General features: G+C 50.8%; 1 protein-coding gene across 2 annotated transcripts in view; it reads right to left on the reverse strand.

Annotated features, from left to right (window-relative positions):
• Positions 1-23,113, reverse strand: part of ARFGAP3 (ADP ribosylation factor GTPase activating protein 3) — a 45,168-nt gene extending 22,055 nt beyond the window's left edge. For both annotated transcript variants that reach the window (XM_054719602.1, XM_008155389.3), the window contains exons 1-9: positions 22,968-23,113; positions 17,488-17,606; positions 12,784-12,856; positions 10,421-10,552; positions 9,378-9,461; positions 6,392-6,476; positions 2,780-2,839; positions 1,395-1,441; positions 746-885 (exon numbers count right to left, since the gene is read on the reverse strand). In XM_054719602.1, coding sequence (XP_054575577.1) covers positions 746-885; positions 1,395-1,441; positions 2,780-2,839; positions 6,392-6,476; positions 9,378-9,461; positions 10,421-10,552; positions 12,784-12,856; positions 17,488-17,606; positions 22,968-23,036 — 809 coding nt within the window. In that variant the 5' untranslated portion in view covers positions 23,037-23,113. The remainder of the gene's footprint in view (positions 1-745; positions 886-1,394; positions 1,442-2,779; positions 2,840-6,391; positions 6,477-9,377; positions 9,462-10,420; positions 10,553-12,783; positions 12,857-17,487; positions 17,607-22,967) is intronic.
• Between the last annotated feature and the right edge of the window lie 905 nt (positions 23,114-24,018).

Genomic DNA, 24,018 nt, shown 5'->3' on the forward strand with positions numbered 1-24,018 from the left:
AGCCCCGCCCCTCCCCGGCCCCAACCTGCAAGCACGGTCCGCTTGCCCTCGCTCCGCGTTCGCCTGTTCTGGACATTTCCATCAATGGGGTCACACCGGCGGGGTCTTTGCGACCGGCTTCTCAGCACCAACTTCTCAAGGTTCCCCATGCTGTGGTAGCTGAGTCAGTACCTCACTCCTTTCTGGGGCTGAATAATATTCTCGTGTATGACCCACCATGTCCATCCATCCTGCAGCTGATGGACATCAGGGCCGTTCCTCCTGCTGGCCATCGGGATGAACGCTGCCACGAACCCTCACTACACGTTTGTGTGTGGGCCTATTTTTTAACGCCTCGTAGGAGTGGACCTGCTGGTCACACGGTAACTTCAGGTTTAACTTGTTACATGGCCACCAGCCATGCGTAAGGGACCTCCTTTCTCTCCATTCTCGCCGCTGTCTTCCCGATGCCGCCTCCTGGTGCGGGAGGGGGCCTCCCGTGCATTTCCCTCGTGACTGATGGTGCTGAGCATCTTCCCTGGGTGACCCTGCCCGGCACGGTCTCCCCCTTCCTGCCCTCACTTCCCCGGACGCGCCGTGCTCTCCCGCGCCCCGGCCTTCCTCCCCCCGGCCACACTTCGCTGCCGCCCTCGCTTTCATGAAGCTCAGCTGTGCATCACGCTCCTCACACCGTGAAAAGCGCACCCGGGCGCTAACGAGGAGCTCCACTCACTGAGACCCATCGCTGCCGCCGACTTAAACTCACATCGAGTCTTCCTTCGGCGCCGTCCTGGCCAGGTCCTCCTGCTCCTTCATCTTATCTACAGCTTGGGCCTGTTTCTCCATCTCATCGAAGCACGTACTCGTCAGTTTCTGGGCTCCCAGACTTCCTTTCTTGGCCCCAAGCTAGAAGACACACAAGATTACACGCTACCAACCTGCTGACAAGTTTTGTGCCAACAGCTAGCACTTGCGGGAGGCACTGCGACAGCCTGGACACCTGTTCTCCTCCTTGGACCTCACAACTCCAGGAAGTGGGCACTCACCCCCCCCCCCCCCGCTCCCCCGTTTACAGAGGAGGAGCTGAAGCTCATCTGACAGGAGCAGGATCGCAGCCAGTTAGTGCGGTACCTGCAAGCTCAGCAGGTGACACCCCCCAGGCCCACGAAATGCTGCAAAATCAACCAGGACACACACTCAGGGAGACACTCAGAAGAAACGTTCAACACCCATTCCAGAAAACCTTCACTCGGCACAAGTCACCTCACTGAGCAAAACATGGGGTTTTTACCCAGGCCGTACCTGTTATACATAAAATGGCTCAAAGTAAACAAAAACGCAGTGGCAGGTGGCTTTCTCGAGGGCAGAGGCTATTTCAGAACTGAACTACCAGATATCTCACACGTCATACTCACGCCTCGTTTAGCTTGACTTGGTTTCTTTTTTATGAGAGAGGAAACCTCTGTCAAAAAATACAAAGTAGAAAGTCAGACCAACAGAAACACACACTTTTTCTATTTTAATTGTGTTCTTTAAAAAAACTCTACGGTATTGTATATTATTATTTAGGAGACGATAACATTTCCCACATTAGTTTGTCATCCAGAAGACAAGTACAGGGTGGGGCAAAGGTTTACAGTTGTTGGTAAAGAAAATATAATAATTAATGACTAATACTTAATAATTCGCGTACTCACAACTGCAAACCTACTTTTGCCCGCCTGTTATGAGTGCATCGAAGTGGAGGCCTCAGTGTTTCCACGTGGGCACCACACCGAAGGGAAAGAAGAGCTGGCCGCCCGCACTTTCTCGGGAGCACAGAACACACTCTCCCATTCACTCTTCTCTTCAGAAACTTTCCAAGTTCGTTTACAACATGAAGCTAGCCAGCACCGCGTACACAGCTCAAGCAGGCCGGCTATGCCTTCCCCTCCACTTACATACAGAGCTCAGCGTATTACTCAATAAGAAGGGCAAAGCTCCCTGTTATTTTAGCAGCAGCACTTTCTAAATGCACAAAAACATATAATCCTTGCTTAGAAGAGTTTCTAAGAACTGTCTTTTGGGAAAACCTTAATCATGGGCCATATGTTCTGTTTTAGAACCATGTGCCAGAGACCCAGTAAGGATACAACTTTAATTTTTCCTTACAAAGTGAGAACCTGCTTTAACGGGAAGAGGCAGCAGAAAACCACAAGCAACCGCAGATTAAAACGTTCAGCCTCATGAGAGAAGCGCATCATCCCCTGCAAGTGGAAAGGAGATCCGCACACTCTCTTCCCACCACTGCTTTTAGGTGTGTGCTCCCAACCTCCTTCAAGCCTATTGATACACGAAGACAAGATCTGGAACGTTTCTAGAAGTTTGGTTACTTTTCACTAAAGCAGTTGCTTTCCAATTAGTGCAGTGTGATATGCACCAACTCAGATTCTACCTGCCTGATAATGAACAAGTCAAGGTTAAGTTCACCTACTGGAAACTCAGAAAGAGGAGAAGATGCTGAGAGCCCCTGAGTGAAAGGAGTGGTGCGGCCGCTCTGACCTCTGCTGATGCCGGAACATCAACCAGCCCAGCACACCCGCCAGTCAAGAGCCCCACCGGCCACCTAGGCCAGGCCCCAGCTGCGGCTGCGGGTCAGCCTGGAGCCGCTAACAGAGCAGCACGATGGCTTAATAAAATCTTATAAAGAAACTATGGATTAATAGTCCTGGTGCCACAGGCTCTATACCTTCCAGGCGGAAGGCAAAGACAGGAGTCATTTCTTTCTTAATGAATCTCTTTCTCTAAATCAGAACATTACCGAGAGCTGCCTTGGTTGGTACGTTAAGACCTTCCACACTTGGTCCTTGCTCCGGTCCACCTGCAAGTTAAAAATATTGATATTAAATCAGAAAATATACTCACCAAACTTGCTTTTGAATATGTAATATATTTAACTTGCTGAGTACTACATATCTTACTCAATTTTGTCAATGATCCGCTTTCTTTTTAGCTCCATATTCCATTATAAGAATTTTTACTAAGCCCTGGCTGGTGTTGCTCAGTGGTTGGAGCCTACGAACCAAAGGGTCTCGGGTTTGATTCCCGGACCAGGGCACGTCCCTCAGTTATGGGTTTGCTCCCCACCCCGAGTCAGGGCGAGTGCGGGAGGCAGCCAGTTGATGTGTCTCTCTCACATCAGTGTTTCTCTCTCTCTTCCTTCTTTCCCCCCTTCTACTGTCTCTGAAAAGCATTGCAAAAATTATCCCCAGGTGAGAATTAAAAAAGAAAAAATAATTTTGATTTAAAAAGTGCATTAAAATAAAAGTGTGTTTTCTGTCAAGTTGCTTTATAGAATTGTCGGGAGCGACCTCAGTTGACAAAGTCCTGAGAGGGCAGGTTTCACAAAGTGGCCTGCCTGTTCCCAAGGTTAGTCATGCATCCTGCCCCCCTTAGGCTTAGAGACCCCTAAGCACAATAGTTTAGTAATCACACATTCTGCCCCCTAGAGCTTAGTTAACCTTTAAGCACAGTTAATGTATAAGTGTAATTATCCTTCAGCAAGAAGCATGGCTAGATTATCTGATGGAAAGGAACTTAGGTGGCGTCAGAGGTGTGTGTATAGGTATAGCCGTTGGGATCTTAGCCAAGATAAGGAGCTTTGTGTAAAGGTCAGTGGGAAACCTGGAACAAAGGGGTATAATTATGCTTACCACATTATAGGAATGATGTATTGTATGGAACGTGACTGACCCTGTATAAAAGTGGAGAAAAATAAACTCGGGACAGTAAGCGGGAAGTGCTGCTGTCCTGATCCCATCCTGTTTTCTGTCTGTTTTTCCTCAGCCTCACCCCCCTTGCAGGTCCTGTTCGACTGATGCCGGCAGGCTCCGGCATAGATAAGATGGTAGTGGTCTCCCTAATTAATGTCATTCAGAATTCTACCTTATGAGCTGGTGTTTTAAACTGTTCAAGATACCTAGTACATATGTTAATATTTTGAAATTCTAACACCAATCATATCAATGATAGAAATCTAAATTTTCAGTTGCCAAGAAATCTGCCATTTTCTAAATGACCTAAAAAATGATCCTGGTTAGGAACTCTTATTAAGCCTTTATTTAAAAACTTGTTGTTATTTTAATTTTATTACTTTAAAAACAAGTAAACAAAATGTAGTATATCCACACAATGGAATGTTATTTGGCCATAAAAAATGAAATATTGGCACATAGAAATACTACAACATGGATGCTCCTTTAAAATATTGTGCTAAGCACAAGAATTCAGTCACAAAAGACAACATATTATCTGAGTCTACTTCTATGAAATGCCCAGAACAGACAAATCCTTAGAGACAGAAAGCAGACTGGTGGTTGCCAGGGGCTGAGGGAGGTAGCAGAGAAGGGGGAGGGGCTATCAAGGGGTACGGGTTTCTTCTGGAGGTGATGGAAATGTTCTGGAATGAGTGGTGATGGTGGCACAACCTTGTGAATATACTAAACACCACTGAATTGCATACTTCAAAGGCTGAGTTTTATGGTATGTGAATGATACGTCAATAAAGTTGTTATTTAAAAAGTGGCAGGCCCAACAGAGGAAACGCACCGTTTTATTTTTATAAATACTTAACAGGTAAACTCTAGTTAAGGCCTTTAAATAGGCAAAGCAGGATGAGTAAGAACAATGCTGTTTTGTAGAAAAAGAGCTGACGGCCGGAACTGCTCTGGGCGGTGGAGAGCAGCAGGGGGTAAGAACGCAGCAGCCGCAGCAGCCGAGTCCTCCATACTGTTCTGGTTGTGAAAACTCTTTTGTTCTCTCCTCTTTATTGTGCAGCCCTTAACTTACTCCAGACCGCCCCGGGCCACCGGCAGACAAAGCAATTCCGGGTTAGGCCTCGAGACAGCAAGTCTCCCTCACTACCAGCTGCTTAAGAAAATTCTGGACGGAGAAGAGGCAGGAGTGCTGCTGCAGATGCAAAAGGAGGGGGAATTCTAAACAAGAAAACCTTTACGGAGAAGCTCTTCGGCGAACAATGTAGAAACATATTTACAAGGATAAAGTCTTGTGCGTTTAGTTACCTTAGTTTTCAGTTAGTGAAAGGAACTGAGACACAGGACTCGAGAGGCTATGGGGTCTCCCTGCAGGTACCCTTCCATCTCAAAGGCCTTTGTGCTGATAGGTTGTAAGGGTAGCGATGCTCACACGACCATCTGAATTTCAGAAGGTACAAACCCCACCTTTTCTCTGTGTCAGTCAGACGAGTGTCGGAATTAGTTCTTCTCTCTTATGGACAATGACAAACCAGCCACTGGCTCAGGTAGATTTCTTTTTTTTTTAGATTTCTTCTCTTCAAAAAGAATTTCTCCCTGGAGGAGCTCACAGCCAGTGGGAGGAACACACAACGGACATGGAAGCTACGGGACACGTTAGTTCCCAGAGCTGAGGCGTGCTGTGCATGAGGAGGACAGTATACGCAGCCGTGGCTGTGGCTGGAGTTTTTTTTTTTGGGGGGGGTGCTTCTCTGAGGAGAGGACTTGGAGCTGAGGCTCCAATAAGGAGGTGGCCGCGTGATGACCAGGGTCAGAGTCCCAAACAGAACGCAGACACAGGAAAGGCGCGCAGGCCAGCGCGACTGCAGCGCAGTGGAAGGTGTTTAGAAACCCAAAAGCTAAATGCCACTCACAAATAATCACAGGTTGCAAATCATACGAAACCAGTCCTGTCAGAGTTCTTTGCATATTAAGGAACCAAGCTTCCGGGCTATATACGAATTGCAAATTTTTATCATGTCTTTGAAGCACTTCTTCAGACCCCAGTGTTACCTCTCCAGTGGTCAGACCCACTAATCTCTTCCTTTCACGAGGCCTGGATGTGCCCAGAGGGCTTCCCGCTCCAGGGTGGCAGGAAAGCCTCACCCCCGTTTCTCTAGCGCCCTCACATTTTCATTTTTTAAATATACTTTTTTACTGATTTCAGAGAGGAAGGGAGAGGGAGAGAGGTAAAATCATCAGTGATGACAGAGAAGCATTGATCAGCTGTCTCCTGCACACCCCACACTGGGGATCGAGCCCGCAACCCAGGCACGTGCCCTGACTGGAAATCGAACCATGACCTCCTGGCTCATAGGTCGACACTCAACCACTGAGCCATGCCGGCCGGGTCTCATATTTTCATTTTTATTTTTAAATCTTTGGTCCATTTGAATTTAGATTGGTATAAAGAGTAAAGAAGGAACTCTGCTTTATTATTTTTTTCCAAAATGTTAGACATTTGTCCCACATTGATGTTTCTCTCTCTCTCTTCCTCTCTCTGAAATAAAAAAAAATCATATTTTTAAAAAAGAATCAGCCAATGAATACATAAATAAGTGGAACAACAGATGAATGTTTTTCTCTCTCTAGAAATCAATAAGTAAAATTTTAAAAACAACCTTCATTATTTGCTGGGGGGACTTCCACGCTCCGGGGTGTTAAAGACGGTTCTGGGTGTGCGGAGGCCCATCCTGGGCCACTCACCTGAAGCAAAGCGAGAAAAGTCATAAAAAACAAACCAAAGCAGGGGAAAACCGAGTCATCGAAATAGTCACCTCTTCGTACCTGGATTAGTGGGAAGGAAGGGTAATATTTAAACATGTATAATATTAAGTCTCTGTTTCAATGCTCAAATTCCGTATTTTTCCTTTTAAAAAATATTTTTATTGATTTCAGAGAGGAGGGCAGAGGGAGAGAAAGAGAGAGAAACATCAATGATGAGAGAGAATCATTGATTGGCTGCCTCCTGCACGCCCCCTACTGGGGAATGAGCCCCTGAGCATGTGCCCTGACTGGGAAATGCTCAACCACTGAGCAACACCAGCCGGGCTTTCCGCCTTTTTAAAAATAAAATCTAAACTATGCAATAGCCCTGACCGGTTTGGCTCAGAGGATAGAGCGTCGGCCTGTGGACTGAAGGGTCCCAGGTTCGATTCCGGTCAAGGGCATGTACCTTGGTTGTGGGAACATACCCAGTAGGGAGTGTGCAGGAGGCAGCTGATGGATGTTTCTCTCTCATTGATGTTTCTAACTCTCTATTCCTCTCCCTTCCTCTCTGTAAAAAATCAATAAAATATATTAAAAAAAATAAACTATGCAATAATTTCAGGTTTACAGAGAAGGTACTAAGACAGTAGAGCTTTTTACTTTTCACCCAGCTTCCTTTAATGTTAAAATACCCATGGTGCATCTGTCAAAACTCAGAGTTACATGGCCCATTCCTAAACTCCAGACTTGACTTGGAGTTCACGTTTTTCCTCCAGGGCTTCTTTTCTGTCCCAGGACCAGTCCAGGACCCCACTCTGCATGCCTTTCTTCTCCTTCGTCTCCCTGCTCTGTCAGAGCTTCTCAGTCTGTCCTGTTGTCATGACCTTGAACCTTTGAGGGTACTGACCAGGTATTGTGTAGAATGTGTCTCATTTGGGTCTATCTGATGTTTTCTCATGATTAATTAGAGCTGGGGGAGAAAGCCATGGAGGCGCGGTGCCTTCTCACCTCCTCATGTCAACATGACTGAACTGGTGATGCCAACCCTGGGCACTCGGTCAGGCGGTGCCTGCCAGTCTTTTCTCGGTAAACTTCTGTTTCCCTTTCCATCGTCTGGTCTTGGGAAGCTGGTCACTGAGTCTGGCCCACATTCAAGGGGAGGAGGATAAAGCTCTACCTCCTGGGGGGGAGTATCTATTATACATGATTTGGAAATTTTCTATAAGGAAGAGTGTCCCTTGTCCCCATTTATTCAATCATCCATTTATATCAGTATAATTATCAAAAAAGAGGAGAACAGGACATGGCTATTGATTTTATTCTTTGGATTATAATTCAATACGTTCATTGTTTATTTTGTTCAAATTGTCCCAGCTGTGCCCACTGGGAGCTCTTTCAGGTGGTTCCCGAGTCCTGCAGACCCTGCCCCTCCAGGTCCCGCGCCGGCCCGGCACCTCCTTCTTTCTCTCTACAGCGCTCCAGGCTCCCTGCCCAGCAGCCCAGTCCTCCAACCTGCCACTTCTCCAAAGGCAGCCCTGGCTCCTCTCAGCGGAGAATGGTATTTAGCAACCAGGACCTGGCTGCTGGGTGCTTGCCGTACCGAAGAGCCACTTCCTCAGGCCCTCTCCGTGGACAGAGCCAGGCAATACTAACCCACCAGTGCACACATCTAGAATTAGTTCTCCATCGTGTATGTGCGTGTGTGAATGTAGAGACAGTAAAATAAACATGAATTCATACTAACGTCTCCAACGCTAACCCACACCAAACTAGTCATTTCTCTCCTTTTTAGCCCATCATTTCCATTCCAAACATTTCTCAGCTACTAATTATGGATATTCTGTATCTAGTTCTAAATTAAATAATAGCAAAGCTCATAACTGAACACATCCTTTTTTTAATTGTTTTCCGTTCTTTTGTTTGACAGTTATTTCTGGTAACTATTGATTGCATCAATGATAACATGTATATGCAAATTATAATAGCAAAAAATCAAGGTTTGGTAATTTATAAAACTCTGCACATTTTTTATTTGAAAATTAAATAAAGAATGTATTGAGCCCTGGCTGGTTTGGCTCAGTGGATATAGTGTCTGCCTGTGGACTGAAAGGTCCCAGGTTCGATTCTGGTCAAGGGCACATGCCCAGGTTTCGGGCTCTATCCCCAGTAGGGGGCATGCGGGAGGCAGCCAATCAGTGATTCTCGTTATTGATGTTTCTCTCTCTCTCTCTCTCTCTCTCTCTCTCCTCTCTCTCTGAAATCAATAAAAATATATATTTAAAAAAAACAACTGTCTTCATTCTTTGTCAGTCCTGGAGCTCTGAACTGAACTGTGGCAGACGACTGGTCATCGCACTCAGCTTCACTGGCAGCTGGTAAAAGACATGCGGCTACCCGGTAGGGGGTGTGCAGGAGGCAGCTGGTCGATGTTTCTCTCTCATCGATGTTTCTAGCTCTCTATCCCTCTCCCTTCCTCTCTGCTAAAAATCAATAAAAATATATTTGAAAAAAAAAAAAAAAAGACATGCGGCTAAACCAGCCAACAGGATCTGGGCAGAGTGACTGGCACCACCTCCGGGTTGTGCCTGTAAGAGGGCGGGCACTTGTTTCCTGGGGTCTGTCCTCTTCCCATTGCTGGGAAAGGCCACGACCTGGAGCAGCCATGTGGACCCTGCGGTGAGAGCCACACAGGAGAAAAACCAAGTAAATCCCTGTCACCCTGGACAGCTCCTCGGAACTGCTGATGAGAAACTAATTTCTCTCTTGGTTAAGCGACTGTATTTCAGGGTTGTTTGTCACAGCAGCCTGGCCTGTACCCTACCTGGAACATTCTAAATGCACACCCTTTCTCAATGTCAGAGTAAGCACACGGCACAATCACGTCAGCACAATCCTTACCTCAGGAAAAGCATGAGAGGCAAAGAAGTCGTCCTCCTTCGGGGCGGGGGACAAAGGCGGCGTCACACAGCCATCAAGCCACAGCTGGAACAACATGAGGTGCCTTTAGCATTCCCTGGCTTTGAGGGCCCTACCGAATACTCTCACTCCCTTTCTAGAGACCTGTCTGCCCGAGACTGGCATTTCCATTATTATACCATCAGCAGCAGGCCTACATTTCGGTCAGGTGTCAGGCCAGTGACATGTTTCCAGACCCTGAGGCTGCCACACCACGTCTGGAAAGGAGATCGGGACCTCAGCCCTCAGAGGAGCCCCCAAGGACAGTCAGCCTCCTTGGGCTCCTTGGCAAACCCACACACTCCCGCCATCCGCTGGTCAGCCCCACACCAGCTCTCGCTCCAGGGCCCCCAGTCGCCCCGGCGTTGGTTCCCAGCTGCGGGGAGCGGCCACACGCTGCCCGTTCCCAGCTCCCGCTGTAAACAAGGGTCCTTTCGCGGTTTACTTGGTGCCACGTGTCCGCATTCTGTGCTTTTTGCTGGTGACTTAGGTTTCAGATGGCCCTGCGCAGGGGGAAGTGCTGTGACGGCCGCTGGGGAAACAGTTCCACCCGGGCACGGGCTCCAGTGCCGGGGCCCGGATCAATGTTCGCCCACAGCACGAAGTAGAGAAGGCGCCTCCAAACACACACACGTAATAAGGTTCCTATTGGCCCGGATGAAGACGTGGAGGAGGCTGGCCGTGGACTTGCCTGGGCGGCACCCGCAGCGCTAACGCGGGGTACGCAGAACAGAGAAGCCATGGGCGGGCTTCACCTTTTGGGGTAAAAGCCCCCTTTCCTTCTGAAACAGCTTGTTGCGCTTACGTCATGCCGCGCTTACGTCATGCTGTGCTTACGTCATGCCGCGCCTACGTCATGCCGCGCTTACGGCAGCACCATGCTTGCATCAATGCTACGCTTACGTCAGTGCCGTGCTTACGTCATGCCGCACCTACGTCAGTGCCACACTTACGTCATGCCGCACCTACGTCAGTGCCACACTTACGTCAGTGCCGTGCTTCCGCGCAGCCTGGGACGCCAGCGCCTTGATCTTGTCCCTGTAGAGCTGGGCCGCGCGGCTGTTGTACTTGGCCTTGGTGTCGCCGGTGGCGCACCCGTGCTGGTCGAAGAAGGACGACTGCGGAGGAAAAGCGGGTTACTAGCGATCCTGCCGAAACGGCACTTCACGTTAGGAAGGATTTTTGAAAATACAGTGAAAACCGGAACTGTGTAAACCACGAAGAACTGTTAATAAATAATCTTATCTTATAAAAAGGGAATACCTCCACAGATGTGACATGACTATTTTGGTGAAACTGGACATGAGATGAATTACAAAATGAAGTAACTGGCCCTTCGTTTCTTCATTAAACACCTCCGTCACTCTGAAGCTTATTGGGGGGACGCTTTCCACTCAGGACTACTTTTAATTCATGAGAAACCATTTCAATTCGGATCCCACTAAATCGGACGTTTTACAAAATTGGTTAGGAGCACCGCTAACCTTCACCTATTTACTCATTAACAAAAGAGCACAAGCAAGGTGATAAAATTAAACAGAGGAAACTTTCCAACCACCTTATAAGGGTCCGTGTGTAGACATGAAGTACAGAATTCATATCTAATTAAAGCAGGTATTCCAAAAACCTGTACGAGCAATGCTTTTATTAACCCAATTTGACTAATAATGGTATTAGGCACCCACATGTACCGGGTCCCGTTCTGGGTTATTGGGCCCATCCCATTAAATCCTCGTAGCAACACCGGGAGGCCACTGTTACTAGCCACACTTTGCAGGTGGGGAAACTGAAGCCCAATGTCACACAGGTAAGTGAGAGGCAGAGCTGGTTCAACCTTGAGCAGGACGGTTCCAACTCCATCAAGTGGAATGGCCTGACCTTCCCCCTCCCTCCCCCCACCTTGGCCGACTCTGGCTGGAGATGAGAAAGCTGCTCTCGGGAGGTGGGCGGGGGACTCTGCCACCTTGGGAGGGCTTAGAAATAAGGACAGATAAAATCAAACTCTCAGTATTAAGTTTTGGAACAAGCGTGTGAACATCATGATAATGGGCATGAGTTTCTTCAAATATAAGGCATGCATTCTTAATAGGGCAAAACTATTTCTTGGAAAGTGAAAAAAATCAGTTATTGCAATGGTTTGTGGCCCTCCAATGCTCACCCCTTATATTCCTTAGTATTTAATTTCTCTCACCAGGGAAATATTAAATCCAATTTAAAGTTAAGATAATCTAATTTAAATTTAATTATTCTACTTAAGGAACAATAATGAAAAAAGGTTGAGAAACACTAATCCAGGGAATCTGGTATTTTAAAAACTACTATTTTAGATTTATAATTTTAATTTTAAATATCAAGTTGATACCAGATACAACTTTTATTTGAAATGTATACAAATTTGACTTTTTATACTTTGAATGTGTAATGGCATGTCTATGGGAATTCTACTTACTAAACCTATACCATTTGGCATAATAAGGTACCAGTGCTTTGGGTGATTTTGCTGGCTAGACTTATAAGGCTGCCAGTTTATTTTATTTATTTATTTTAATATATTTTTACTGATTTCAGAAAGGAAAGGGAGAGAGAGACAGAAACATCAATGATGAAAGAGAATCACTAATTGGCTGCCTCCTGCACGCCCCCCACTGGGGATCAAGCCCGCAACCCTTGACTGGAATCGAATCTGGGACCCTTCAGTCCCCAGGCCAGCGCTCTATCCACTGAACAAAACCAGCGAGAGCAGGCTGCCAATTTAGAGTTTGAGAAGTCAGATATATTCAATTTGTAAATGAAATTTATAATGTTTGAGGATCCTTAGTTAGGTTTGAAAGTAGGGTTTAAAAAATCTGCTGGTTTAAATTAAGTGACCACTTAATTGGTTATTATTTTTGCATAGAAATTACTAAGTTTATAAATGAATATATGATCTTTATATACTATATTTGAAAATTTGGAGAATAGGTTTTATTAAAACTTTGTAGATTTCATAAATAAAATAAAATTCAGATGTAAGCAGCTGTAATCATTCATTCTATTCTAAGCACAAAAGTCACCGCACATACTAAAAAACTGTATTGTCAGAAAGAAGCCTCCCTATCCCTCTCTACCACCTCTTCCTGTTTTAATTTTCTTCTTTATTGACTCTGTGCCTCTAAGAGGGGCTCTCATGTGTCTGGTTCACTATCCCAGCACCGAGCCCAAAGCTTCGCGTGTATTAGGTGCTTCTGGATAAACAAGTCAGCCGGGTCGTCCAACTCCAAAGCCCCTCCTGACTTTCTGTTACCCAGAGGGCCCCCCGACAGCAGAGCACACGTTTACACAGAAGGAAAACAATCCGAGATGAACTTACTGCGTTAGCGTTTCCTCCAACTTGCATGCAGCGCAACTGAAACCAAGACCAGTTAGAATCCAGCTCTGTAGATCTAAATGGAAAGAACACTCTTAAATGTTAATACTTTTCTTCCCCAAAATCAAGCCACTAAACTTTTGAGAACAAGATTTCCTTGCTGTCAGGACCCTGAAGAATTCTGAGTGTGTGTTAACAGTGACCTTCCAGGAGGCTGGGACTCCCAAGTGCAGGGCCATTGGTACAGCAGCTCCTGGCCCCTCTCATCCTTCCTGGAAGCCAAGGCGCTGATGGCCCCAACCACCTGCTCCCCTCCACCCCGACCACAGACAGGCCACGCACGCCAGGCCAGGCCAGGCCAGGCCAGCAGCACTTGCGCTGCCCGAGCTTCAGCCAGCCATGCCCTCTAGGGAACAGAGCATGACAGCCTGTGGGCTGCTGGAACACTCAGCCTTTGCCTCACATCCGTGGTGGGTCCTGATCTAAAAGGTGGTGATGTGTCTACTCAGCACAGGTGTCCTGTTTGGATTTTTTCAGGGGTCCAGTTTGACACCCAGTAGGACCCCTGGAGGATGCTCATCATTTCACCATCAGATGGAAAGGACCACCCGCCATCACCACCCAGAGGCAGGAAGAACACTCAGGACGGATGCTCTTGCAGTGAAAGCTGCAAGTGCCTCCTCCCCGCCACCCTGTGCCCTGTTTACCTGAACCCTGAGATCACCTCGGAGCGAGGCAAAGGCAATGAGTATTTCCCATCAATAACATTCCACCAAGTGGTCAGCGGAAAGCAAGATAGGACAGCACAACAATGCCGGAAGTCTTATACGGAATCAACAGACAGAGCAAAAGCAAGGCTCTCCCATACCCCACAGCAGCGCATCCGGCACCAACTGGAAAGGACTGTGGACGGGCGAGAACAGGTGCAGGTGGACTATCCTTCACAAAAGGGCACTTAACCTTTGTGAATGTTAGGATATTATTTTGCAGCCAATAGCTACCTTAAGGTGAATAATGATGCTAATACATGTCATTATTACATCTGCATATATCTACTTCACGATGATATAAAAAGTAAATACTAAACCATACTTCATAGGAAACGTATTTCCCAAAGACAAAAGTAAATCTCCTTTTGAATTTAATTACCAAGTAAGGTGATGAAACGACACATGTTGTTCTGAAATGCTTTTTCTGAGAGATCTTGCTTAGTCACCACACCGTGATGACCTGCCCAGACTGCGTGAGGTGCCATCCCCTCCCCACCTGTCATTGGGTGCTGTTAACAGCAGTCTCTGGAGACAGGCTGAGAGGGGGCGAACCTCAGCTCTGCCATGACTAGCTGCATGACCTTGGAGAAGTTGCTTAACCTCTGCGCCTCACTTTCCTCGTTTGTAACAACCATAGGTTATCTATGTCACTCCTGCAGAAAGTAAGGAAGCCAATATATGAAAAGTTCTGGGCTCATGGTAAACACCATATGGCTAAAGTTCTCACCATCACTACCACCATCGTCATGGTGACCCTGTGGTATAAACACAAGCTCCAGAGGGCAGGCATAAAACAGGTACCTGACTTAAGCTATGTCCTAAAACTGAGGCTACAAGTCCTCAGACTTACTAACCTACCTAAAACTTTTAGTCCTAAAGTGTCTTTTAAAAAACAAAGCCAAACATTGTTTATATATTTCTTAGAAATGAAGATAAAAAACTAATTGTTCTTTAACCAAGCTGACAGAGACTCTCTCTCACACTGGAATTTGAAACAAAAGGTGGTGATGACAATGAGTAAGTCAGCCGTAAGAAGAAACTTGATCTGCTCAGCGGTGCCTGTCCCAAGAGAAGGTGACTCACTACAGGTTCCTTCCTGTCTTTAATTTAGATGAAGACGTGCTGAAAGGTAAGAGAACCTGAGTGAGGAGAAAAAAGTGAGCCGCGCCAGGAAGAGGAGTTGAAGAACGAGTGTCACTTGAACCAAACAGCTCCTGCTGACCACCCACCGTACAGGAGAAAGCAGGTGTCCCTCAACCTCCACAAGCCTGATGAGTTACGATACAACATCTCCCCAGTACGCTAGGGTCTGTAATTTTTAATCAGCATACAAATGTTCAAAGAACAGCCTTCCACCTCTTTAAAAACAAAAAGCCACTGAGTATCCTTGTCATCCTTGACTTTGCCCAAATCCTAGACTCTGCCCTCTGCACAGGAGTTTTAGCAGTTGTTTTGAATCATTTATGAGCACTGTGATTCATCAGTTATATTTATCTGTAAATAGTTATATTTATCCGACTGCTAGAAGGCTAGTGATTCAGCCCGCAGGAGCCCAAAGAGACGCTCAGTCCAGCATGCCGGGCTCCAGTCGGTCCTCCCTCAACCGAGGGCGCCGGAACACCACCGCGTTTCCGGGAATGGTTTAAACGCCGGGCGCTTCATGGGGAGGAAAAGGGAGGCCCGAGGAGAGGGCAGGGCGTGGCAGCGAAGAAGAGGAAAAGAACACAGCAGAGAAAGAAGACAGACAAGCAGCTGCGTACGCCACGAGTCCAGCCTTGCCGGGCTCTGGGCGGAGCAGGTCCCAGGTTAACGGGTAACAACTGATCGGGGGTGTGAGGGAAGCACGTTAAAGATGAAATAGTGGGGGTGGGGGGGGGGGGGAGAGAGGACTCAGGGAATTTACATGCACATATGCTGAGCCCATGGACACAGACAACAGTGTGGTGAAGGCCTGAGAGGGGCGGGTGCTGGGTGGAGGGGGTCAATGGGACAAAAGGGGAATATCTGTAATACTTTCAACAATAAAGACAAATTTAAAAAAAGACATGAACAACAAATCCATTATAAAAACAAACAAACTTGTCCTCGCAACTAAATCCCTCAATATTTAAAGAGACAAGGACAGGATGTGAATTCAAAATATTCTGACAGCAGCTAAGAAGAAAGAAGACAAGAAACTGATAGATACTCCAAAACCAATAAGAACACACAAAAGGACTCCCTTTTCGAGATAATCACCGATGGCGTTATATGGCTATACATATTTAGCACATCGCTTTCTGAAAAGAGAACTCGGGAAAGTGCGTCAGGAAAGTTTTTAAAAAGAAAATTATGTTGCTATTATTACTATTTTTGTGCTATCATACAAAAATCTCATTCCGAATTATAAGGCTTTATCCTTTAGGAACGAATGCTCTTTACAGTAATTGCGTTGTATCAATAGTCCTTAAGTCAACGTGAGATAAAATCGCTGTCACAGTTACAAATGGCCTGCCTGCCTCGCTGGTTGCTTCCCTGGGAAAAGACGTGGCAGGAAGCAGGTGACGTGGTGGGAGGTGGCAGTAACCACAGAGATGCCCATGGCTGCAGAGGGGGCCTGGCCAAGGCCCAGGGCTGCTGAAGAACAGGCCTCCTCGACTTCCAAGCCCTGAGCCCCACTGGAATCTTGTTATTTCTTTTTAAAAAATATATATGTTTATTGGTTTCAGAGAGGAAGGGGGAGAGAGGAGAGAGAGACAGAAACATCAATGATGAGAGAGATCATTGATCGGCTGCCTCCTGCACATCCCTACTGGGGATCAAGCCCGCAACCCGGGCATGTGCCCTTGACCGGGATCGAACCTGGGACCCTTCAGTCTGCAGGCCGACGCTCTATCCACTGAGCCAAACCAGCTAGGGCTATTTTTATTATTTCTTATATTCTGTTTCTTCTACCTCACACCAGGGCTTTGCCACCTCCCACTGGACTGTGGGGCTGTGTGTCCAGAGGGGGCGCCGTTCTCTCTTGCACACAAAGGCCCCACCCGGCTCCCTCCGTGCCCTGTGAGTGGCAGACAGGAACTTGTCAGAGGAGCCCATGCAGCCCACCACTTCAGACGAAAGGAGGAGAAAGGTGTCCGTAGTCTAAGCTTTTGAAACTGCCACGAAGACTCAGACACAATCACTCAGGCTTGCGGTGCTAGTGCCGGGGGAGCCGGGGCTGTACGACTGCTGGAACCCTGACATTAGCTCTCCACCTGACGAAAGGGGGAGGGTGTAGGGTGGACCCACAGCACCCGAACCCCCTTCTACAGGGAGTGCTTCAGCGGGCCCCTCTACGAGAGGCCATTTGTACCCCTCACTTACTAGCTGTGCATGTGCCTGGCGCACACAAAGTGGGCGCGTCCGGAGCCCACAGACCAGCAGTCTAGGGGGCAAGCCAGTTAGTGGCCAGGTTGAGGCTCAGCAAGCAAGGACAGGATGCAAAGTCTCCTGGACGGGGACCAAGAGGCACTGAGATCTCAAGAAGAGTCTAGAAGGGCAGTCAGTGGCCAAAGCCTGTGCAGGAAATGGCCGTGGACGGAGGTGACGGCAGAGGTGAGGTGTGCACAGCCCAGCGCAGGCAAGTCTGAGCGCCATCCCGAGGCGGTGGAAAGCCGGGCTCCGGGGAGAACGGGTTTCTAACTGCTGTTATCAGAAGATCACAAGGGAAAGGAAACACTGTCTCAAGCCCCCCATCCCGACGGTCCACGCCACGGCCCTGTCTCCGACACAGGGCTCTATGTAACAAACTAAACAGAAACTAGCTCACTGGCCCAGCTCACTTAAACATCACTTAAACCTCCATAGCTCATAACCAACCTCCCATTTCACTGGATTTCAAAGGAACAAAAGGGAAAAGGAAAGAGCTCCATGTGACACCGAACCCGCCCACCCCAGCGGGGACAGACCCACTCACCGAATAAAACTCAGGTGAACTCCCAGGGACCGGTGCGACCCCGAGCAGTCGATGCACAGAAACACCCCGTAGGTGATGCTCGCCCAGCTGGGGTTCTTGGCACCACAATCAAAACACACCTGAAAGGAAAGGTGAAAAGTCGGCTTTAATTCCTTTATATTGGCCAAGCGAGCCCTCCCGCAATGTATGATTTAGCTTGAAAGCTGCTTAACTTTTACAGTTTAAACTGGGAAATAGAAACTACCTCACCTAGATTTTTAAAACCTGAAATCTCACCCTGGCCAGGTGGCTAAGGTGGTTAGAACCCAATATGCCAAGGTCGCGGGGTCAACCGCCAGTGGGCACATACAAGAATCAGCCAATGAACGCACAGCCACGCGGAACAAGTCCATCTCTCGCTCTCTCACTCCCCAAAGTTAATAAATAAATAAAAACCTCAAATTTCAATTTCTTTCATTATTATATTATTTTAACTATATGTTAATAGCATTATGTGATTACAACACGTGAATTACATAGGAGAGTATATATTATCCTGAATCTATTACAATGCTCTGCAGTCCTGGTAGTGAAGAGAACTCGGGTGTGTTTGTCATCTCAAACATCACTTGTCCTGGAGGCAGGGACAGGTCCTACCAAGCAGGTCAAGGAGCACCGGCAGGGAGGCCCCTGCTGAGGACGCTCAGGCCTGACTGCCCGGGGACAGTGGCCTCCACCAGGTGGCAGGTGTTGTGCACACTTCTCAGCCGGAGGAGGAGGAGAGCGTGGGGGCCAGACTCCAAGGCGCCCCAAAGAGCCGCCCCTGCCGGCATTCACCCCCTGCGGGAGCCCACCCTCACGGTCCCAGGGTGGTCTGTGCGAGCAGGTTATAAGACGCCAGGACTTCCCTTCTCTCTCTTGGATCACTGGCTCTGGGGGAAGCCAGCTGCTGCGTCTTAGGGCCCCTCGGGCAGCCCAGCGGCGAGGCTCAAGTGGGGAGGAGCTGAGGCCCTGAGCCCAACAGCCTGCACTTGGGGGTGGAACCCCTGCTGCGGATGACTGCGGCCGCAGGAGACCCAGCCTTCCTTCCTCAGCACTGACTAACGCCACACATTCATCTGAAAACAGAAGGTAAAAGTGCGTTAGCACGGTAAGCGCCCAGCCTGTGTTGTCTTCCGGACGGAAAGTATGGTGTCAGTCACCGGTGATTGACATGGTGCTTAACGTGTTAAAATACGCAGTGTTTGTCATGGAGATTAACACCAAGTCAGATCAACAGGATAGTAACATTCCACAAAGAGAATTGTTTTAAATTTTCCCCCAGAAAAAAGCACCCACACTTCAGATACACTTTATAGGCAGAGCCACCTATGTAAAGATTGCCCCAACTGTCCTATCCTATATAATAAAAGCCTAATAGGCAAATCAAACAGCGGAACGACCGGTCGCTATGACGCGCACTGACCACCAGGAGGCAGACACTCAGTGCAGGAGCTGCCCCCTGGTGGTCAGTGCACTCCCACAGGGGGAGCGCCGCTCAGCCAGAAGCTGGGCTCACAGCTGGCGAGAGCAGCGGAGGTGGCGGGAGCCTCTCCCACCTCCGCTGCAGGCGGGTGGTAAGGAGCGAGGGGTCCCGGACTGCGAGAGCCCTGGACTGCGAGAGGGATGTCTGACTGCTGGTTTAGGCCCGATCCCCTCAGCAGGCGGACATCCCCTGAGGGGTCCCGGACTGCGAGAGGGCGCAGGCCGGGCTGAGGGACCCCCACCCTCCAGTGCACAAATCTCTTGCACTGGGCCTCTAATAATCATAAAAAGACCTGGCTTCTGGCCTTTTGACGGCAATACAAGAACAAAAACCTGAGTGGGTTTTCCAAAGCCCCTCCGGGCAGACTCACATTCAGCATGCATGGACGGTGGGGAGGGGGGCGGGAGGGGTGCAACTGGCATGAAAGGTGCCAGGCACTCACTCCAATGGTGCTGGTACCGACACGGGGCAGGCTGGGGTATTAAGAAGTAGATGGCATCACTGACTCCACAAACACTTGCTGAGCTCCTCTTCACTGCCAGGCACATGCCGGCCTTTGGGAGAGAAGGGCATGGAAATTGGGACACCCCGAGGTACAAGCATTAGAGTAAGGCCTCCCCTTCCGTGGGACTAGTCGTGCCAATGGTGCTGTCCCTCTACGAGAGGCCATTTGTACCCCTCACCTACTCACCGGACAGCTGTGCATGTGCCTGGCGCCCGCAAAGTGGGCGCGTCCGGAGCCCACAGACCAGCAGTCTAGGGGGCAAGCCAGTTAGTGGCCAGGTTGAGGCTCAGCAAGCAAGGACAGGATGCAAAAAGTCTCCTGGACAGGGACCAAGAGGCATTGAGATCTCAAGAAGAGTCTAGAAGGGCAGTCAGTGGCCAAAGCCTGTGCAGGAAATGGCCCTGTAGACGGAGGTGACGGCAGAGGTGAGGTGTGCACAGCCCAGCGCAGGCAAGTCTGAGGTGGAAAGCCGGGCTCCGGGGGAGAACGGGTTTCTAACTCGGTGACTTCAGCGTCCTCCTGCCCCCCCCCCCCCCCCTCCCCCCCGCCCCACACACACACCTGAGAGGAGGAATTGCTAGAATGCAGCTCCACGAGGGGGCGCCCAGTCTGTCTTGGTCAGCTGAGCTGAGCACCCGGCCTGGCACAAAGTGGCATTAAACGCAAATACAGGGAGTGGGCAGTTTGGAGGTGGAAGGCAAGGAGCTGGGGCTGGGACCTGAGGGCCTGGCAGTCGGGAGGAAGTTGGAAATACAAGTCTGGTTCTCACGAAGCCGCCTGACTCCCCGGCTGGAGCCGAGCCTGTGCTGTGAGCACAGGGGTTGTGCGGGGTTTTGATATGCAGTCCCCAAGCAGAGCTGAGACTTGCTTATCTAAGCAGAAGATTAGACAGGCTTATCCAAACAGCTATTGTGGTGAGGACGCAGAGGCAGTTTTGACTGGACATTTGTCCTGCCCACTGATGAGAACAGTTGCTACAGAAATAATAACTAATATCGAGTGTTTACTCCGGCCAGGCACTGCCGATGGCCAACTGAACTTCCCAACAACGCCGCGGGAGGGCGCAGCTCTGACCCCTCGGCCCTTCCAGGCGGTGCCATCGGTGCCGTCCCACAGGCCCCGCACGCAGCGACTGTGGGTGGTTAATGCTCTGCCATCTCAACTCAAAATTCTTAATACTTTCAAACGAGGGCCCCCATTCTCATTCTGCATTCCCCAAAATTATGTAGCCCGGTTTTGATCCCCATTTTAGGGAAAACGAAGGAATTATGAAGTATCACAGCTAAGCAATGGCACCTCGGGGGCTGGGCCCGGCGGTCTGCACGGACTACCCACCGCCTGGAGGCCGGGGCCGCTCTGTGAGGGTCCACCAGGGCACCCTCCATGCTCGGCACGGCCCAGCACACGCAGTGCTCAATGGCTATTTGTGGAATGAGTCACTCAAGCACTCAATGCACAGCCCAGGAACAGTGCAGCTTCAGGGAAGTTCACAGACCAGCAGACTGGCCCTGGAGCTAAAACCTTGTGTCCACACACGAGAGGAAGAAACGGGACACCGCATTCCGAAGGTAAAGCGAGTTGTTTTTCGGTCTCGTGTGTCTCAGAGCTGCTTTTTAGAACCCGTGTTGAAAATGCTTATTGTCACCCAACTCAGCCACAGCATTAAAACTGGTTTTCATCTTTGTTTAGGTCCCTGTTTCTCACTGACGATCAGAGAAGAAGTCTTAATCTAGAAAAGCAGCACCGGGCTGGGAGCATTAGCAGAGGTAGTTTTGCTCGGCGCTTTGTCAGCCCGTTACAGAGCGGAAAGGGCCCCACAGGTGCTGTTCCGAATAAGAAACAATGAAAACAGCTGGCACGGGGTGAAGACCAGTACGTGCAGGTACCGCTCCCTCCGCCTTTCTGGGATGTTCTCACTGAATCCTCACAACAACCCGAGTTCGGTCACGTCCCGTTTCCAGATGAGGGACATAAAGCACAAGTAAGCGTTCAAGTGGCCTGCCCGGGGCGACAGCTAGAAAGCAGCAGGTCTGCCCCACAACGCCCAGCAGTGCCAGCTGTGTCCCTCCGAGTGTGTCTTGGCAGGAAGTGTTATTTTAAAAGGCGCCTTCCCTCTGACAGTCCACCGAGGAGAACACGTGTGACGTTTCTGAGGCACAGCAGACCAAACACAGCTTCCACCACGCTGACTGCAGACCCGAAGGCTGTCTAGATCTGCAGGAGCCACTCTATTCACAGGTGACTCCAAACCGGAAAAGCAAGGAAAACAGCCAGGACACTGGCACGGGCGGGTTCCGGAGGCTTCCTCCTCCTGACCGCCCTTCGCCAGACATCGCTCCCAATACACTGTGTCCTTTCTCGCTCCTGGAAAGGCGGTGAAATTATGGGCTCCCCTCCCCCATCGCGACGTAAAACAAAGACATCCAAATTGTGTGAAACCCGGGAAGTTCCTAGGCCATCGTGTCCTGGCTCCTGCCCATGCTCCTGACAGCTGTTCACGTTGGAGGGAGCACGGGGCCAGGCAGACGGTCACAGGAGGAGAGGAGAGAGTCCGCGCTGACGGGACAGCCCTTTGCACTCCCCAGGTCCCACTCCGACCTGTGACCCGGACCTGGATCCTCAGAAGAGGGATCACCTTAGCCCAATGCGTCATCACACCGCCAGCCAGTTTCCAAAGTTGTAAAGGGCGTGGGGGCCGGGAGGGGGCAGCCTCCGGAGGTGGGAGAAAGGGAAACCCCAGCTCCAGAGAGACGCGAAGGGAAGGAAGGGAAGAAGGAAGGGAAAGCGTCTGAGCTGGGCTTTCTTAGAAAGAGGAAAGCGCTGGAAGCCGCGCACTGACCCCTGGGCCGCTCCATCGGACAGGAGCGCGGCAGCTGCCGTCAGGGGGCCAGGGGAGCAGGGAGGCTCCCACAGGCGCCCCCAAGGAACTTTAAGGGTCCGTTCGAGGGTGGGGAGGGGGCGAGCCGAGCTTCCCTAAACGCCCAGGGCTACCAGCTGGAGTTCTGACCCAGGGCACGCTTCCCAGCTGGGTCACAGGTGGCCTGCGGTGCCCGCCCCACTCCCAGGAACCCGGGGGACCCTCCCAGCCCTCTCCCGGGACCCCCAAGCTCGTCCCAGCTCTCGGGAACTCGCAGTGTCCACTCGGCAGCCCCCGGCCCCGTGTAGGCTCCTCCGCCCGGTGTCAGGAACCCATGTGTCTGCCCCCGGCCCCTAGGACCCCCCCGCCGCCGGGACCCCGCTGCCCGCCCCGCCCGCGGCCTCGGTGCCCCTCCCCGCCCCTCCCTTGCCGAGGCTGCGGGGCGGCGCGCGGTTCGGGGACCCAGCAGAGGCCCAGCTGCCACGGCCGCAAGTGCGACGTGTCACAGGCCGGGCCGGCTCCTCCTCCCGCGGCCGCGGACACTGGCGTCGCAGGGCCGCCCGCGGGGTCGGGCAGGGATGCCAAGCAAGCCGAACGCGCCTGGCGGCCGTTACCTTGTTGGTGGGCACCGAGCGGAGGCGCTTGAGGACGGTCAGGATGTCCTGCTTGCTGGGGTCCCCCATAGTCACCAGGAAACCGAGGCGCAGCTGCCCCAGCCGAGCGGGAAGGGCTGATCTGGAGCGGTTGCCGCCTCCCGGAGCCTGACTACGGCCCAGGGGGCGGGGCTGCGCGTGACGGCCCAGGCCCCGCCCCAGACCCCGCCCCCAAGCGGAGCGCACGCGCCGATGTCCTCTAGGCAGGGCCCCGCTTAGCTGTACCGCTGGCCCCGCCCACCCAGGCCCCGCCCCCTGACGCTGCGCGCGCATGCGCAGGAGGCTCGCGCGCCTTTTCCAGACCTTCGTTCGTCATCGGTGCAGGGCAGTGCGGGGGGGGCGGGGGTGAACCTGGGCCTGGGTGTGGGTGGGGTTCGCTCCCAGGCGCACGGCCTGCGGAACCACCACCATTCCGGCGGGTGGACTGCCGCTTTCTGGGCCAAGGTCTTCTCACCTCGCCCCGTGAGTGCGGCAGAGCCAGTCACTCCCAGTGGCAAAGGGCCCACCCGCCGATGCCGACGCCCGGTTTTTGTTAGCTCCCTCACTTTGGATGCCCTGATGGGGCGCTTTCTACACGAACATGGACTTTCTTAGGGTATCAGTTTAGGACCGAGGTCAGGGAGAGAGAACCGTTCTCCGGAGGCAGAATGTGCTCCGCCGGACGGACGGACGGATGAATGGATGAGACAGGCAAGACGCGTGCCGTCCCGGCCCTCTCCCGGGCTGCAGCCTACCCTTCGGCCGACATCACCAGCGAGAAAGGCTGAACGTGGACGGAGTCGCCTCTTTTACACCCGGAAATGTCGCCGGCGGTGGGCTGGCGCAGGGAAAGAACAGGTTTGGGAGTCGAATGCAGTCCCTCGGCGCCAAGGGCGATGCAGCCGCCCGCCTCCTGGCCCTGTGGCCCGGGCTTCCGCTGCTCCGGAGCGGGGCTCGCTCCAGCAGGGGAGCGGCGTCCGGGGAAAGCCTGGGCCGTGGGCTTCTCTTAGGCTAGGATTGCGCCCTCCCCTCC

Source organism: Eptesicus fuscus, chromosome 7 (genome assembly GCF_027574615.1).
Source record: "Eptesicus fuscus isolate TK198812 chromosome 7, DD_ASM_mEF_20220401, whole genome shotgun sequence".
NCBI lineage: Eukaryota > Metazoa > Chordata > Mammalia > Chiroptera > Vespertilionidae > Eptesicus > Eptesicus fuscus.